This window comes from Lontra canadensis, unplaced genomic scaffold (genome assembly GCF_010015895.1).
Source record: "Lontra canadensis isolate GAN:19392208 unplaced genomic scaffold, GSC_riverotter_1.0 scaffold35, whole genome shotgun sequence".
NCBI classification, from domain to species: Eukaryota; Metazoa; Chordata; class Mammalia; order Carnivora; family Mustelidae; genus Lontra; species Lontra canadensis.
The window spans coordinates 15,645,533-15,662,266 of record NW_022631029.1 but is presented as its reverse complement, the minus strand read 5'-3'; the positions used below and the strand labels follow the sequence as shown (position 1 = coordinate 15,662,266).

The following is a 16,734-nucleotide window of genomic DNA, read 5'->3' as shown; positions in this document are numbered from 1 at the left end:
CCGTCCCCGTGCTTCAAGCACCACCACTTATGAAAGTGTCCACGACACGCAGCCCGCACTGCACCAACCTCCCGCTCCCGAGGAAGTTAGTTGTGGTGTCCACCCCAGAAACAACTGTGGAACCACCCAACGCGCCACCTCAGCCCCGCCCCTCGGCCCCTCACCCTTGAGGGGATGGGCAGGGCACGCAGGCGCCGCGCCCTGCCATTGGCTCGAGCTGGCGGGGGAGGCGGGGCCTGACTAGACTGCGGTCCTGCTGTGTTGTCATTCGGCGACGGCTAGAGGACACAGTCAAGATGGCGGCAGTGTCTGGCCTAATGCGGAGACCCCTTGAACAGGTAGACAGCGGCACGCGTGCCTGCGCGCGATTCCTGCCCACCTTGCGTCCCCTCTCAGCGTCTTCTCTCTCCCCTCCAGGTCTCCGGGCTGCTGAGGAGGCGCTTCCACCGGACGGCGCCGGCGGCGCTGCAGGTAAGTGGCCTGGACGCCCGCCGGGTTGGGAGGGGGCCGTCCATCCCGGGGAGGAGGCTGGGGACGCGCCTGCGCCGTGGGGAGAGGGACGGCAGCGGGCCCTGGAGTTAACAGATTCCCACGTCCAGCCTGGGATTCGTCGTGCTTCTCTTGGGACCCAGCACCGGACACACCAGCATATCACCCCCGCCAGGCTCATTGGGAATCTGTGGGGCGATCTGACTACACTAGACTTGACGCTTCTTCCCTCACCCTCCTTTTAAATCTTTCCTGTACTAAAATACATAAAACCAATGTTACCATTTTGAAGTGTATATTCAGCGGCACTAAGTCCAATTACTACGTTGTGAGACCGTCACCGCCATCCGTCTTCAGAACTTTGTCACCATCACAATCAGAAACTCTACCCCCTAAACAGGAACTTCCCATTTCCCCCAGCTCCTGGTAACCTCTATTGCACTTTCTGTGCCTGTGAATTTATCAATTCTAGGTACGTCCTGTAAGTGGAATCCTACATTGTTCTTTTAGGTCTGCTTTATTTCACTTAGCATGGTTGTTTTCAGGGTTCACATATGTTATAGCATGTGTCAGAAATTCATTTTTTTTTTAAGATTTTATTTATTTGACAGATCATAAGTAGGCAGGGAGGCAGGCAGAGAGAGAGGGAAGAAGGCTCCCCGCTGAGCAGAGAGCCCCCCCTCTGGACTCCATCCCAGGACCCTGAGATCATGACCCCAGCCGAAGGCAGAGGCTTAACCCACTGAGCGACCTAGGCACCCTTCATTTCTTTTTTTTAAGGCTAATATTCTATCTTATGCATATACCACATCTTGTTCATCCATTCATCTGTTGATGGACATTTGGGTGTTTTCACCTTTTGGATTTGTGAATAATGCTGCTGAGAACATTGGTGTGCAAGTATCTGAGTCCCTGCTTTTATTTCTTTTGAGCATCTATCTAGAAGTGGAATTGTTGGATCATATAGTAATTCTGTGTTCAACTCTTTGAGGAATTTCCACCCTCCCCTTTTTTTTTACTAGAGGATTCTACCAATCTGTTTAGTAAAATAACTTGTACATTCGGAAGGTAGTGTTTGGAAGTGCCTCGTACCTAGTGAGTGCTCAAAACATAGTTTTTTATATGGGCCTCCTTAACCGTTCTCCATCCCACACTATACCAAGTGTGGAAATAAACAACCCAGTATAATTTCTACTTAGGAAACTACTTATGAGCTGGTCTGGCCAGTAAACAGATTTTGTTAAGCTTAGATGCACATCAAGAAAAGTGTTCAGGGGGCGCCTGGGTGGCTCAGTGGGTTAAAGCCTCTGCCTTTGGCTCAGGTCATGATCCCCGGGGTCCTCGGATCGAGCCCCACATCGGGCTCTCTGCTCAGCAGGAAGCCTGCTCCCCCCCCCCACCTCTCTGCATACTTGTGATCTGTCTGTCAAATAAATAAATAAATAAAATCTTAAAAAAAAAAAAGGTGTTCAGTAAACTCACTAACAAATCCAGTGAGGCTGTATGATAAAAATGTTACTTTTCGAATTCTTTGAACTTTTAAAAAGAAGCCTGTTCTAGTGATAGTTTTTATATTATGTGCTGTAGGCAGCCTAGGTAATTATAAAAGGAAAGAAACTCAGTAGTATCTGAAGTAATTCTGTAGTAATCCTTGTTGATTGTTTTCCCCATACCTGTGACAGGTGACAGTTCGTGATGCTATAAACCAGGGTATGGATGAGGAGCTGGAAAGAGATGAGAAAGTATTTCTGCTTGGGGAAGAAGTTGCCCAGTATGATGGGGCATATAAGGTAACCCAAAATACAATAAAGCAATATAAATTGAGGTGGCTGTTAGCCCCCATATACACTTAAAAGTAATGAGATCATTGTGTAATTTTAGGTTAGTCGAGGCCTGTGGAAGAAATATGGAGATAAGAGGATCATAGACACTCCCATATCTGAAGTAAGTCTTCCATCAGGAAGTGGACCTTTCAGGGGCATGTTAAAGTGTACACTGTTGTGATTTTTATGCATTTTCACTTGTGTTTATATTTTACTTATAGATGGGCTTTGCTGGAATTGCCGTGGGTGCAGCTATGGTATGTAATCCTCTTTATGAATCTCATCCAAAGATATTTCTTTTAACATGACCTTTTAAAAACATTGTTTGAATTTTGGAGTGGTTGCCACTCTTTATCACTTTTTAGTTTTTTAAAGACCTTTGTTTTTTATTTGACAGGCTGGGTTGAGGCCCATTTGTGAATTTATGACCTTCAATTTCTCTATGCAAGCCATTGACCAGGTTATAAACTCAGCTGCCAAGACCTACTACATGTCGGGGGGCCTTCAGCCTGTGCCCATAGTCTTCAGGGGGCCCAATGGCGCCTCAGCAGGAGTGGCTGCCCAGCACTCACAGTGCTTTGCTGCCTGGTATGGGCACTGCCCAGGCTTAAAGGTGGTCAGCCCCTGGAATTCAGAGGATGCAAAAGGACTTATTAAATCAGCCATTCGGGATAATAATCCAGGTCAGTAGAATGACCGTTAGGTCTCTTGAACCTTAAAGAACTAAGTTGCAATCTTTGCCTGGAGGGAAGCCGTTAAAGGCTTCTAGTTGGGCTTAAACATACCATATAAATTGTCAGTTAATGATTTAGAGATACGGTAAAGACCGTTTTCAAAAAGGTTTTGTTTTTGCTTTTCTGACTGTAAAGGGGCCTGCTAGGTACCTACAACGCTGATTTAACTACAATAGATAAAATTAGGATTGACCAGAATATAAATGCTGGTACCTAAACCATCCTCTCAAGGCTACTAGACAATAGTTATGAGGCTTCCTATTGTCACAGTGAAACTTCTTGCAAAATGAGTCATAGTGTTGTATATATATTTGGTCATGTAGTTACTTCTGTTAAATATTTATATTTTTCAGTGGTGGTGCTAGAGAATGAACTGATGTATGGAGTTCCTTTTGAATTACCCTCAGAAGCTCAGTCAAAAGATTTTCTGATTCCCATTGGAAAAGCCAAAATAGAAAGGCAAGGTAAGAGCACTTAGTACATCTTAAATATTATTTGTAATCTAGCCAATTATGTTGGTCAAATTCTTTTTTTGTTTTTTTAGAGGTGGGGGAAGGTCGGCGGTGGCGGGCGAGAGAGAGAGAGAGAGAGAGAATGGGAGAATATTAAGCAGGCTCTATGCCCAGCCCAGAGCTTGACTAGGGCTTGATCTCATTATCCTAAGATCATGACTTAAGCTTAAATCAACAGTTGGACGCTTAATTGACTGAGCCTGCCAGGTGCACCTGGTCAAATTCATTCTTGAAGTTACTTGCCTTTTACTTTGATTAGGAAATTATAGGAGGAGTTCAAGTTAAGAAATGTGTCATGTTTTGCTTATACATTTATGCTTCCTAATTCTCAGTCCAGTAGATTTGTATTTCACCCCAAGAAGGCTACCACATTCCTTGCCTCCCTGGAACGGAGTTGAGTTCAAGATTTTACAAATGAGCAAGAGCCACAGTGGCTGCGGGGCAGTACAGCATCTTTGGTTTCAACCTGGCCTCTGATCTGTGACCACTTTGTTTCAGGGACACACATAACCGTAGTTGCCCATTCAAGACCTGTGGGCCACTGCTTAGAAGCTGCAACAGTGCTATCCAAAGAGGGAATTGAATGTGAGGTATGTGGACATTCACTTCTGGAAAAATCAGAAAGTTTCCTTTTAAAATTAAGACCCAGAAACAGGAGTTTGAATTCTCTAACAGGTTAACTGAGTGTAAAATCCTGCTTTGCAAATACCTAGCTTTTTACTGTGTAGCTTCTAGATCTGTTACAGTAGTACCTGCTTTCTCAAGTTGGGATCCAGCCGTGGAGCTGGAGTTCGGGAGAGGGGCAGACTTAGAAATCAGGGTCTAACTCCTTCACGTCCAGGACCTGCCACTTGCTGGTTACACTTGGGCAAGATGTGTACTCTCAATCTCAGCCACATCAGCTGTAAACTGAGGAGAATACACTTACTGTCCCCTCGGGGTGGTTGTGGGAATTACACATAGTGTAGCACCTGGTGCACCGTGAGCAGTCCATTGGTAGTTACGAGTTGTTTTGACAAGAAGTAAGTTAGCAAAGGAGGATAAGTGAATTCTTAGCAGAACCCCTTGTGGTAGAGATAAAGATTTTCATTTTAATTACAATTTCCCATTTTACATTTTGTTCTTGGATAGGCAGATTCGATTTTCCTAGACCCAGAGATGAACAGGAAATAAGAGAGGAAGTGGTATTATGGAGATGAGACGACATTTGTGGCACGGTGGCTCTACAGGTCATATCTGTGTTGTCTGTTTAGGTGATAAATATGCGAACCATCAGACCAATGGACATCGAAACAATAGAAGCCAGCGTCGTGAAGACCAATCATCTTGTCACCGTGGAAGGAGGCTGGCCACAGTTTGGAGTAGGAGCTGAAGTTTGTGCCAGGATCATGGAAGGTATTTCAGAGAAACGGGTTCTAGAATACTCAAACTGTAATAAACAGTGTGTACCTGGATACTGGGCAGAGATTAGAAGCTAGGCCAACAGTCTTAACTTGTCACCTTGGCATTTTTCATTTGGGTCAATGGGTGTTTTGGGTGGGTGAGGGGGAAATGTTTTTTAAAAAGCCAGAAACAGTCCTGGTAATGAGTATTCCTTTAGATTTTCTCTCCTTTGGAGAGCCATACCTCCTATGGGGAGGTGGTGGTGCTCAGTGGCTTTTCTTGCTTCTCAGTGAGCCTCCTTCTCTTCTAGGCCCTGCATTCAATTTCCTGGATGCTCCTGCAGTTCGTGTCACTGGTGCTGACGTCCCCATGCCTTATGCAAAGATTCTAGAAGACAACTCTATACCTCAGGTTAAAGACATCATATTTGCAGTAAAGAAAACATTAAATATTTAGTTCGGACTTGAATTTCAAGTCGTTGGGATTTACTTAAAATACTTGCTGTCTACTTCACCTGGATTGTACTGTAAGACCTTATGATTCATAAAGTTATCTCTAAAGCAACAACATGTATGTTTTTGTACTTGGAAGAATTTAAATGTGCTTGTATGTGGAAAAAACTCCTCTCCTGCCCTAGACTCCATGGGGTTTTTTTCTAGTCTGTTACAATCACCACATTCTTTGAATAAGGCTAATGTAAAATTTTAACCTCTCATAAGGACAAGGTATGAATGTGTCAGAGTTTTGCAGAAAGATGTATCCAAAAAGGACAACTTGTATGTAAAGGTAAAAGCTATCGTCTACATTTGTTGTTAAATTGTTTTGATAAGGAATAAAAGAATTCCTAATATGACTAATTGTAATTTTATATTCTTGAAGTAGTAAACATGGGGTGGGTGGAGGTCTTAAAATTCTGCTAAGAATTTCTGATAAGAAATGAGCGACACTGGGGCGCCTGGGTGGCTTGGTGGCTTAAAGCCTCTGCCTTCAGCTCAGGTCATGATCTCAGGGTCCTGGGATCGAGCCCCGCATTGGGCTCTCTGCTCAGCAGGGAGCCTGCTTCCTCCTCTCTCTCTGCCTGCCTCTCTGCCTACTTGTATGTAATCTCTGCCTGTCAAATAAATAAATAAAATCTTTAAAAAAAAAAAAAAAGAAAGAAAGAAATGAGCAACACTAATCACCTAAACTGCCATCACATTTGTAACAGGAACTTGTCCACAGACTCTTCAAATGCCCAATTGTAATAGGGTTCCCCTCCAAATTAAACCAAAATTCATGTCAAGTATTTTTCCCATTGCCAAAAAAGACATTCTACCATATGCTGTCGTCTTTAGAAGTTGAGACAGAAAACACAATTAGTTATAGAAGCATACAAAGGGTGCCTAATTTAAATAGCAAGACAGGATTGTTAGCTTTTAATAATTAAGAGGGAAAATAAGACAGAAATAGACATCAGGTAGGTAAGAAGGAAACCAGAAATACTATATGGATCTATTTCTTATAAAAGTTCCCACAAAAAATCCCACTTCAAATGCCTAGCCAAGCTACAGACACATTTTCTTGACATGGTTTATTTTAATAAAAAATACAGCTGAACATTTATCACAGATTAAATGAAACTATACACAATGACATTCTCTCTGCATAGTAACCAACACTGATGTGTGTACTTGAATTTTTAAATGGATTACTGATAATCCTTTAAAGTGCAATTTATTTAAGGGTTTAAACAAATCATAGGATAAAGGATCTAATAAATGAGTAACATTAGAAAGATGATGTATTTGGATAAATCTTTCAAAAATCAGAACTGGTTTTTATGGATGCCAAATTACTTATGTTGTAATAATAACCCCCCCCCCCACAAACCACAAACTTGACTTTATTGCTGAGGATTAAGGAGATCCTCTAATCCGGAAAGCACTTTTCCTGATCTTCACATTTTCTGCCTGTCCAATATACTCTGACTAAAAGGAACTGTGAGTCGAGTGGTTGCTTTCACAGCCCTGAGTTCTATAACCACAATGGTATTCCTGTTAGAACCTAGAGAAGGTTCCGGACTCGACTTGCCTGTCTATCCGAATGGGAAAGGAAGAACTCAGTTGCTTCTCTCTCTCCACGACGTAACTAGGCTTTACGCTACAGTGTTGATAATGTCTGAGATGAATTAAGGTAGCAAAAATGGGAGTTGTCTAAGAAGCAACCAGAAAATGCTTTACAGAGAAATGAGAGGAACGTTTCTGGGAGCTGTCTGATGGGAGAGGAGGGATTGCAACACAAAGGTCATTCACTGCTGTGACCGGACGTGGTCATTGCTTTTGTGTCCCGTTCCTTCAGTGGGTGAAAAGGTTGACCAATACGCTGCTGCCCCCGAAAGAAGCCCATTAGAGGATGAACCGGACTCCTTTAAAATGGCAATAACGGAGCAAAATAAAGATTTCTTAAGGCAGAAACGCCAGCCTGACTTTATTCTATTTGAGTATTTCCCTCTTGAGAAGCCGCTTGTAGGAGCATCTGCAAGACAGCAAGCGGCTGTCCTGGCTCATTCATCCGGAACGAGAGTACTTCAGGGGCTGGAGGTGGGAGGAAAGAAACAAAGAACTTTTCCCTCCAAATGTAAACACGAAGCTTTAGCCGATCTTAGGAGCGCTATGATCACAGGTTTCGGCTTTCCTCAAAGTTCCCTTTTGGAAATTCTGGATGGAGCGGAGTAAGGCTCCACGGCTCACACCATTCACAGCCTGGGGCAGGAGTTGTGGAGGCGCCTCTGTGCTCGCAGGAAGCAAGGGAGCTGCTGCTGGTGGAGGCGGGGGCGGAGGTGGAGGAGGTGGAGGTAATGCAGACATCCCTGGGTGGGGGGCAGAGGAAGGGGACAGTCAGTATCATCTCTCCCAACCCCCCCCCCGCCCCCGCACACATGCTACTACTGCTCAGTCCTGGGTAGAAGGGACTTCGATGAGCCTGCCAATGTTTTCCCGCAGAGGGACCAAGATACCCAGTACTGTGTGTGTTTTTTTTTTTAAATGCTAACTAGAAGCATCAAAGGGGAATTAATTAAAGGTTGCCATTTTCCCCAGGTAATAAGCCATCTAAGACTGAATATCACAGATGACATGAAACTCTACACAGTGACATTCTCCCTGCATAGGTGAGGCTCTAACTCCATTTCCAAATTTTAGCAGTGGTCCCCAAAGAAAAGTTCCATCAGCTGCTTCAGGCAGGTCCAGGGCACCTACTGAGCCAGCAAGTCAAGACAGACATTTGTATGCACAGAGTTGGGCTACCTGAGTATCAATCACTGACAAAGGACGAACATTTCTTTAGCTGCCCCAACACACAATATTTGAAGGATGTGGTTTAACAGAAAATGACAAGCCACTCAGGATTCTAGGCAAAGAACAGTGCCTGCTGGGTTTGAGGGTTCCCCAGGGGCGTGTGTCTTGAATAATCATTTTCTATTAGGCTGCATTAAAGAAATATAAAATGCTAATAACTGTTAGCAGCGCAAAGCAGGGGGCAGAAGGCTCTCTCCCTGGGAACAGTCTTCTCAGGGAGCAGTCGTCCTCAGCACCTTCTTTCCACGGGGCTTCACCCGGGAACAGAACGGAGCTGCAATAACCCTACACCTTCGCTGAGCGTCAGCGAAGAGAGACTCCGCCCGAGTGGACAAGGAGAAGGGAACTGGACACATATCTAAAGCTTCCCTTAGCTTCCAGGCACGCCAACATGTGGCCGTTACAGTTTTGAATCGATGAATGAGTTACTCTCCTAGGACAAAATAAAAGCTGAGTACAGCCAAGGACCTGCTTTAAAGAACTTGCTGGTGCGGCAGAGATACGTGTCCTGTCACCCGGGAATCCTGCAGCTCTCGGTGACTCCCCTGTTTCTGGCCTTAGTCTCAGCCCCTCCTAGGGCTACACAGCAACACATCCTGTTAGGTGTTCCTCCCCTCTAACCTGCTGCTGAGCTGTGCTGGTAACAAGTAAACATACCCTTCACCACCTGAGTTTCTATGGATGAGTGGTTCAGGATCACCAAGTACTCAGCTAAGAGCATCCTTTTTACCGAGCGTGACACGTAACAGTTCAAAGTCTTGTATTTCATGGAAGACCACTTACCTTCCTTTCATCTTTTACTCAAACCTAAGCCAGCTGCAATTAAAGAATCACACAGACACATACATTCATGCTCTGCAATCTTAGAATTCTCAAACGATGAAAATACAGCAATATGAATAAACATTAAATACAGACAAATGAACAAAATGTAATTCTCACTGGTACTACATAGTAACAACCAATGAATGAAGTCCTAGTATGTTCTCTACCAGGGTGACTTGGGGAAAAATGTTCGCAGCTGTGTGTTACAGGGTTAAAAAGATAAAAAGAACTTTAAACCCACAATGTTTGCTAAGGTGAGAAGAGCAGGGAGAATAAGCATGCTAGTAGGCGGTTTTGGAGAGTGGCCAGTGAAATCCCAGGAGGAAGGGGGTGTCTCTGAAGGCTCTTGGGACTCAACAGCAGCACCAAGAGTGCCCCAAGGAGCCAGCAGGTGCGGAAGCCCCGCAGTGCTGCCCACTGGCCAGCATCTGGGTTTGACATTCAGCGCCTGCCCTGTATCAGAAGGGGCTCCAGAATTTTTGGAGAAGAGGCACTGCAGGTTCCAAGAGGGAAGTCAGGCTCTGGGCTGCAATAGCACTGGTTTTGTGCTAAAGGCACAGAAGAGCCATCCGGAGACCTGCTACCCCTCCAGCCCGGGACTCTGGGAGGCTAGAGTGGGTCTCAGCTGCTGGACCTGGATCTGGGTTGCCTCTTGGCACAGAACAAATCTGCTTGGCCCTCATGAGGAGCCCACCCTCAACTTTGGCTGCATTACCAGCCACTCAAAATTAAAAGTGCAAATTGACTATCTCAGAGTTTGGGAGTTGGGGGTGATATTCAGTACCTGGATCTGTATTTTTCCACGTAAAGTTTGAGATTGTTATGGCTTTAAATGAATCTCCTTGAATATGTAGGTAGCATAAATAAACAGACAGTCCCAAGTGTCAAAGAGTAACCTGTACTTATAAAGCAAATGAGACGTGGAGGTCTGTGCAAAAGGAGAGGCTGTTCATCCAAGGGTAAGGAACAAAGTAACCCTGGCATCTGTCCCCAGACGGCCGGACCAGACCCAAAGGGCCTAACTGTCCCACAAGGCCCACTTTCCTTACTGGGCCTGAGACAATGAGGGCCGATATTCAGGTGTACCACCAGGGCAAGGCCAGACCTCATCTTGCCAGCTCAGAACACTCTGGAAGTGGGGAGGAAGTCCCACGGTCAGAAGGTCAGGAGGAGAGGAAGCAAAAACAGACCCAGGGACTCAGCCACTGACTACAGGCCCAACACCAAGATTTTTTGGCCTCTTCTTTTTACCTTCTCTATAGTCCACAAGCTTCCTTTAAAGTTTGTCAGGGCTTAAGCTACAACATGTTCTAACAGTTGGCAGTACTGATAGGGGCCAAATTCAGAACTGGCTATGTGGCCTGAGGCAGGCCTGACAGCCACTGACTCCTCCCCGCCAACAGGTACCCAACAGCCCTTACCCCCAGGCCACAGATAAGACCAGACAGATTCTGTGTTACATTGGTTGTTAATTAGAATTTAAATTAAAAATTTAAAGGGGTGGGGGGGAAAGGTTGGTTGCTAACTGAATTCACCCAGCTTTGAAAAATACTGGCTTCCAAACCCAGGATGAGGGATGCTCCGAAACAGTTCTCTTCCATCCTACCTACTCTTAGACAAAAATCCCAAAGCCAGCTACTCTATCCTCCCCAGAATCCCATTCACCAAACTAATGAGAACCTGGCAATCCAGAGCCTCAGTTAGATCTAGGGTAGAAAGCCTTGCCAGAAAGACCCTCACCAGCCTTGGGGAAAGAACGTCTGGGGACTGCCCTTTATTTGGGGCCAGTTTTAGCACTGGGCCATCTACAAGTCTCTGCAGGTCTGTCTTTGTGGTCTGCGAATAGAAGCGGGGAGACCACAAGGCCACCAGACCAACATCAGACCTGCTAGCCACCCTCGAGAGGGAACAGAGAGCAGTGACCCCTGGAAGCAGACCGCGCTCCCAGCTCTTGGCAACTGCCTTTGTATTTTTCCTCAGGTAGATGAGAAGGCTGCACTCATGTCCCAATGCAAGAATTAGTAAGGGTGCTCTAGAGAACTGTTTTTTCCTACTGTCCGTTATAAAAGCTGGTGAACTATCTTCCTGAAATCAAGAACTCAACCGGCTAACACTCTTTCCCTGCATCAGAGTAACAGGGAACCAATATTTTTGCTGCACCAACACTGTGGGATCCCGCTTTCCAAAATGAAAATAGAACAAAATGCCATGCGGTTGATTTGCAGGTTTTGAGCTGTGTTTTAAAACTACAATCAGAGTGGAAATGAAGATTTTGAAGGTCACGGTGAAAATGAAATGAATGTAGATGAAGTCATTTGGGTGCTTTTTAAAGATGCTGTATTTCGTTTAGATGTTCAGATAAGGAAATCGTCCCAAATCTGCTTTCCCATTTGTTCATCACTTCTGTGATCTCCACACACTGGGCCCCATTTCACATCCAGAAACAGAGCATCTTTAAAGTTAGAGAAACCAGTATAGCTTACTTTACCGAAAATTCACGTTCAAAATGGTGCATGCTCTACTAAAAACAGCAAAGAGAGAGAAAGAAAGAGAGAGAGGGGACACACATCATTATTCAGATTTCAGTGTCTGTTAATCAAATAGTAAGAGACAGCAAAATATTAGTCTGAACCACATGCTGATTCTTCTCACTGCCAAACTAAGACCCACTTCACCGCAAAATGCACTGGTTTGTAAACAAGACGGTGACCGTTTTAGAACACGGAAAATAGGCTCAGACAGTAATCAGCGAGTCAACATGCTAACAGAGTTGCCAGAGAAGCGCTTTCCTCTTCATACTTTTTTTCTGTGTCCCTGCCCCCGGAGCCATTTAGATGGGATTTTTTTTTTTTTAAGATTTTATTTATTTATTTGACAGAGAGAGAGAGATCCCAAGTAGGCAGAGAGGCAGGCAGAGAGAAAGGGGGGAGCAGACTCCCCACCAAGCAGACAGCCCAATGTGGGGCTCGATCCCAGGACCCTGAGACCATGACCCAAGCCGAAGGCAGAGGCTTAACCCACTGAGCCACCCAGGGGCCCCTAGATGGGATTTTTATTTGTTTATAAGCACAACACTCACTTCAGAAGACCTGTGAAGGTTTTAATCCCCGACCCCCACCCCAAAGTGGAGTGAGTACAGGAAGTGCAATTAGTTCTACTGCTAAATAAGGACAGCTTATCAAGATGGGAGAAAAACTAGAACTCATCACTTTTCCTCAAATCTTCTATAATCTAAAATGAAGACCTGTGTTTTTAAAGCCGGGAAGAGCACGAGCACAGGGTAGGTGGAAGGTGGAGTTCCTGGGCAGGGGCAAGTGGCCCCTCCCCCAAGGCCACCCTCTATAGGCTGAATTTGGGCAGGGAGTGACATTCGCTTACTTGTGGCTATAAAACTATTAAAGAGAAGACAAGCCAGGCAAACATGGCTCTTGTCTTCCTTTTAACCGACTAGATTCGAGGTTAAATGTGAAGGATAATGCTCTTCCTGACAGAATCCCAGAGTTCCTGATGAACGGGGACAATGGCTTTGTCTGCAGAGGGGCTGAGAAATGAGGCCCACGAGGGGCTGGGCAGGCTGACCACTCCCCAGGGACAGCTCTGGGAGGATGCTGGGGACACTCTGCCCTGTGCCACCTCCACCCACACCAGCCTTACCCCCTTGGTCGTGGAGGTGGGGAAGGAAGGCTGAAAGAGGACAGGAGAGCAGAGCCAACGCACTCTTCAGAGAAACACTGAAGGCCAACCTGCTCATCCCAAAGATGGCAACTGCTTTGTGTGTGTGTGGAGGTTTCGAGAAAAAGAAGCAATTCTTATGGCTGGAGACACGGATTCTGAGCCAAGAATGGGTTTCAGACTTTCACCTGGCCAGACACAGTCTGGAAATTCCCAACATTCTAAATAAATATATCTCTTTTTTGTGTCTTATTTATTCTCAACCATCCTTCCTATTATTCAAGCTTTCAGTCACTCTGTGCCCATAAGGCTCTGTTTTCCCTCGTCCAGCTCTCTAGATTTGAAATTTCCCTCTCTCCCCACTCATTCTGACACACTGAGTTTTCTATGAATTGCCAGCTTTCTCTCCAAAATGACTCCTTTAAATTATTAGCTGCAAGCAGAAGGACTAGAGTTCTCTTGCGGGTCATTCATGGCTTCCACTTTATAGCACGTCACCGCTTATAAAGCTTTGTGGTGTACACGACCTAATAAAGACCAGGAATTCTTTTAGAAGTCAGCTTCAGAGAATGGAAATTACTTACCCAAGGTCTCAGCTGTAAAGTGGCAGAGCGAGGACTCTGGCCCAGAGTGCTCCGACTCTACCTTCAGGGCTCTTTTCAGGCCACAGAACAGTGTTTAACAGCACACACCCTACCGTGCACCCGAGAGAACAGGCACTCGATCAAAACCAACCCGGTAGGGGCACCTGGGTGGCTCAGTGGGTTAAAGCCTCTGCCTTGGGCTCAGGTCATGATCCCAGAGTCCTGGGATCAAGCCCCACATCGGGCTCTCTGCTCAGCAGGGAGCCTGCTTCCTCCTCTCTCTCTGCTTATCTCTCTGCCTACTTGTGATTGCTGTCATATAAATAAATAAGATCTTAACAAAAACCAACCCAGTAAATGCGCAAGGTCGGAACCAAGTTTGGATCCTGGCTCTAGCATCCCCCACTTGTGTGACCTTGGTCAAAATCCCTTAAACTCACTAGGGCCTCTGTTTTCTTTGCCTTTAAAATGGAGCTTTAGGGGCGCCTGGGTGGTTCAGTGGATTAAAGCCTCTGCCTTCAGCTCAGGTCATGATCTCAGGGTCCTAGGATCGAGCCCCACATCGGGCTCTCTGCTCAACGGGGAGTCTGCTTCTCCCTCTCTCTCTGCCTGCCTCTCTGCCTACTTGTGATCTCTGTCAAATAAATAAATAAAATCTTAAAAAAAATTAAAAAAATAAAATGGAGCTTCAGTAGGAACTACTCTCATTGGAAAGGAAGGTATTCATGGGGATTAAATCAAACCATGACTTTAAATTACATAGAACACTGCCTTGCACAAAGTAAATGCCTAAAATATTTTAGATGTGCTTATTAAAAACAACAAAAATTGAGGGTCTCTTCTCATTTAGCTTTCCCAAAACACTCTTTTGCACACCTGTTTTAAAAAGAAACCACACACACACACACAATAGCAAGACAACAGGCCTATCTACTCCCAAAGAGAGTGCCAGGGTGTATTTATTTGTGTGTGTGTGTGTGTGTGTGTGTGTGTCTAAACTGGGACCTTCTAAACTACTCAGTTCTAGGAATACAAAGTGTAAACACAAGTTGGTGATATTTACCATGAAATAAGTCAGGACAAAGAATTTTAAAGCTCTTGAAAGAGTGACTTTCCAGAGGCAGGAAGTATAACCTTCAGCAGAAAAGAAAGGAATGGTCTCACTGAAAATATAAGAATTGAAGCAGAAGTTTTAGATAATCTCACTCCTCCCAAAGGAATGAACATCAGACCTAGGGAAATGGCATTTCTTCCATCAATCTGGTAAGGACCTCAGGAAGAGGAGCCATGGCAGGAGGGGCAGTAAGGAATGGGGGAGGCCCCAGCCCTTACCTGCTTGCTGGAAAGAGCTCATGAGAGGCAGATCGCTTAGCTTGTATCATATGTCCTTCTGCTGCACACTAAAAGTCACGGAGCCTAAGACCACTGTCAGCTATCACGAACGTGCTTAAAGCTGACTTTTTTCAGGAGGAAGACAATGTGGCCAACGGAACTTGCCTAAGTTGATCTGTTGCTGAGCAAACGGGATCCCCAGTGGATTTACAGTATGCTTGATTAGAAGGGACAATGAGACAGTCTCCCCTTAATTCTGACCTTTTTGCCTTTGACAGAGGAGGGAGCCAACACTCAGACATGTAAAGTGATTCATCAAGGTCTCCTGATAAGGAACAGTGTAGCGAGAGCTTGTGTATGCCAGGTGCTGTTCTAACCCCATACACATGGAATGTGCTGGATCCTCATAAAAACTCTTGTAGGCAGGCACTGTTACTATCCTCACTGACAAATGAGAAACCAGAAGCAAAAGGGAGGCCAACTGTCTTGCCCAAGGTCCCAGAACTAGCAAGTGTTCACCCTCAAGTTTAGGTTCCCTGGCCCAAAGCATAGCTCCCAAGGGCTCCCAGATTGAGTTGTGTTTGAGATGCTACCTTGAGCAGGAATTGTTAGTTGAATACTCTCCCAGATAAGCATGCCTTTTTTTTTTTTTTAAATGATAAACTTGACCTCGAAATAAAGACAAAAATTGGAGTAAATGTGATTCCAGCAACAAGATGGGCAGCATGCAGAGAAGCAATGAGAAAGATGAACCCACTGAGAAGCTTGGCCTCCTGTCCTAGAAGGAGGATCAGTCTAGGCAGGGACCGACCAGCCAGAAAATGCCACCGGTAGGCTGGGAGTCTGCTCTCACCCAGCAGAGGCCTTGAAGGCAGAGCAAGCCCAGGCAAACCAGCAACAAGGATTTACCGAGCAGCAAACACGGGCACAGCAGCACCAAGCACTACCTGTCTGTGGCTCCCTTCTGCCTTGCACAGAACAGAAGCGGGTGCACTAGTTTTTCAGGTAGAGATTCTCTACTGAAAGAGGGGAAATACTGGGAGGAGAAAAATTACCAGAGTTGGACCCCAAGGAAAGCACTTGTTTAATAATGTCTATTTCTTGGAGTTCTTGAGAGGCACTGGAAAAAGGACTCCACACGAGCTAGGGACCTGTCTATTCACCCCTGTAACCCAGGACCAACCACGGTGTCCAGCACATTGCAGGCTCTCATTCAACGCATCCTGAGTAAGTGAATGAATAAACTCACCGTTTAGGGCCTGAAATGCTGGGTTGACAAGCGAATGCTAATCATTTTTAAGAGATGTATTACAGTAAGTGCCCAGCAGAGGTCAGAGTAGAGTCTTCAGGGCCGAGACAGTTCATCAACAAACAGTGAGACGAGATAAAGGAAAGGAGCCAATAATTGCTGGGAACCTACCACCTCTGCCAGGCTTTGTGCTAGGGTCTTCACATGTTTTCCCGCTCAATCCTTACAACTCCCTTTCAGAACAGGTCCGATCAAATTCACAGTAACGCCCCCTGCCGCTCCCACTCAACTCAACGTTTTTCCAACATTGTCTCCAATTACAAAAGATCCCTTCTTCTCTCATTCTAAAAATGTCCTCGTCTCACCTGCTACAGTATGAGCCAGCTCGAATTCAAAACGCAGGTAAAATCAGAGGATTCATGAAAAAATTCAAATAGATTGAGAATTCCCCAAGGCATTTAAAAATGAGAACTGGAAGTTAACTTCCCACAACCACTCTAATGCATACAGTAGGTGCTCTGTAGAACTAAAGAGACATCCCGTGTATTAAAGAAGCATTTATGGATTCTCACTCTTTATTCTCTCAATTTCCTTCAAATGTCTAAGTGGTGTAAAATTAATATCCTTTCTTCCATTAAATGGCTCAACACGATCTGGGCAGTGGAGTTTCCCCAGAAATTTCTGACTAGCCTATACAAGTCACCCCTACACAAGAGAGAGAAGACTGTATTCTTTCTTGAACAATACTTGGGGGCTTTCTTGTAAAAGCTGCTTATAAAGTCGGCCAGGGAAAAGA

The 16,734-nt window shown here is 45.2% G+C and overlaps 2 protein-coding genes across 11 annotated transcripts in view; one reads left to right on the top strand and one right to left on the bottom strand.

Annotated features, from left to right (window-relative positions):
- Positions 1-215: 215 nt before the first annotated feature.
- On the top strand, positions 216-5,794 carry PDHB (pyruvate dehydrogenase E1 subunit beta). The gene is made up of 10 exons (XM_032868443.1): positions 216-338; positions 418-471; positions 2,172-2,279; positions 2,371-2,433; positions 2,534-2,569; positions 2,710-2,995; positions 3,400-3,510; positions 4,057-4,148; positions 4,812-4,953; positions 5,252-5,794. Exons 1-10 carry the CDS (start codon positions 297-299, stop codon positions 5,395-5,397), a joined length of 1,080 nt encoding a protein of 359 aa, XP_032724334.1. The 5' UTR covers positions 216-296; the 3' UTR covers positions 5,398-5,794.
- Positions 5,795-7,307: 1,513 nt separating this feature from the next.
- The window catches only part of PXK (PX domain containing serine/threonine kinase like), a 76,319-nt gene continuing 66,892 nt past the window's right edge, over positions 7,308-16,734 (bottom strand). For 4 of the 10 annotated variants that reach the window (XM_032868425.1, XM_032868424.1, XM_032868426.1 and 1 more), the window contains exon 18: positions 7,308-7,789. In XM_032868425.1, the coding sequence (XP_032724316.1) occupies positions 7,572-7,789 (218 nt within the window). In that variant the 3' untranslated portion in view covers positions 7,308-7,571. Of the gene's footprint in view, positions 7,790-11,589; positions 11,623-16,734 lie in introns of all 10 variants that reach the window. The other 6 variants (XM_032868428.1, XM_032868431.1, XM_032868434.1 and 3 more) reach the window with 5 other exon arrangements.

Coding starts and splice junctions, on each gene's coding strand:
- PDHB (XM_032868443.1), top strand. CDS start 297: ATGGCGGCAGTGTCTGGCCTAATGCGGAGACCCCTTGAACAG. Junction 2,996..3,399: donor CATTCGGGATAATAATCCAG/GTCAGTAGAATG, acceptor TATATTTTTCAG/TGGTGGTGCTAGAGAATGAA. Junction 3,511..4,056: donor AGCCAAAATAGAAAGGCAAG/GTAAGAGCACTT, acceptor ACTTTGTTTCAG/GGACACACATAACCGTAGTT.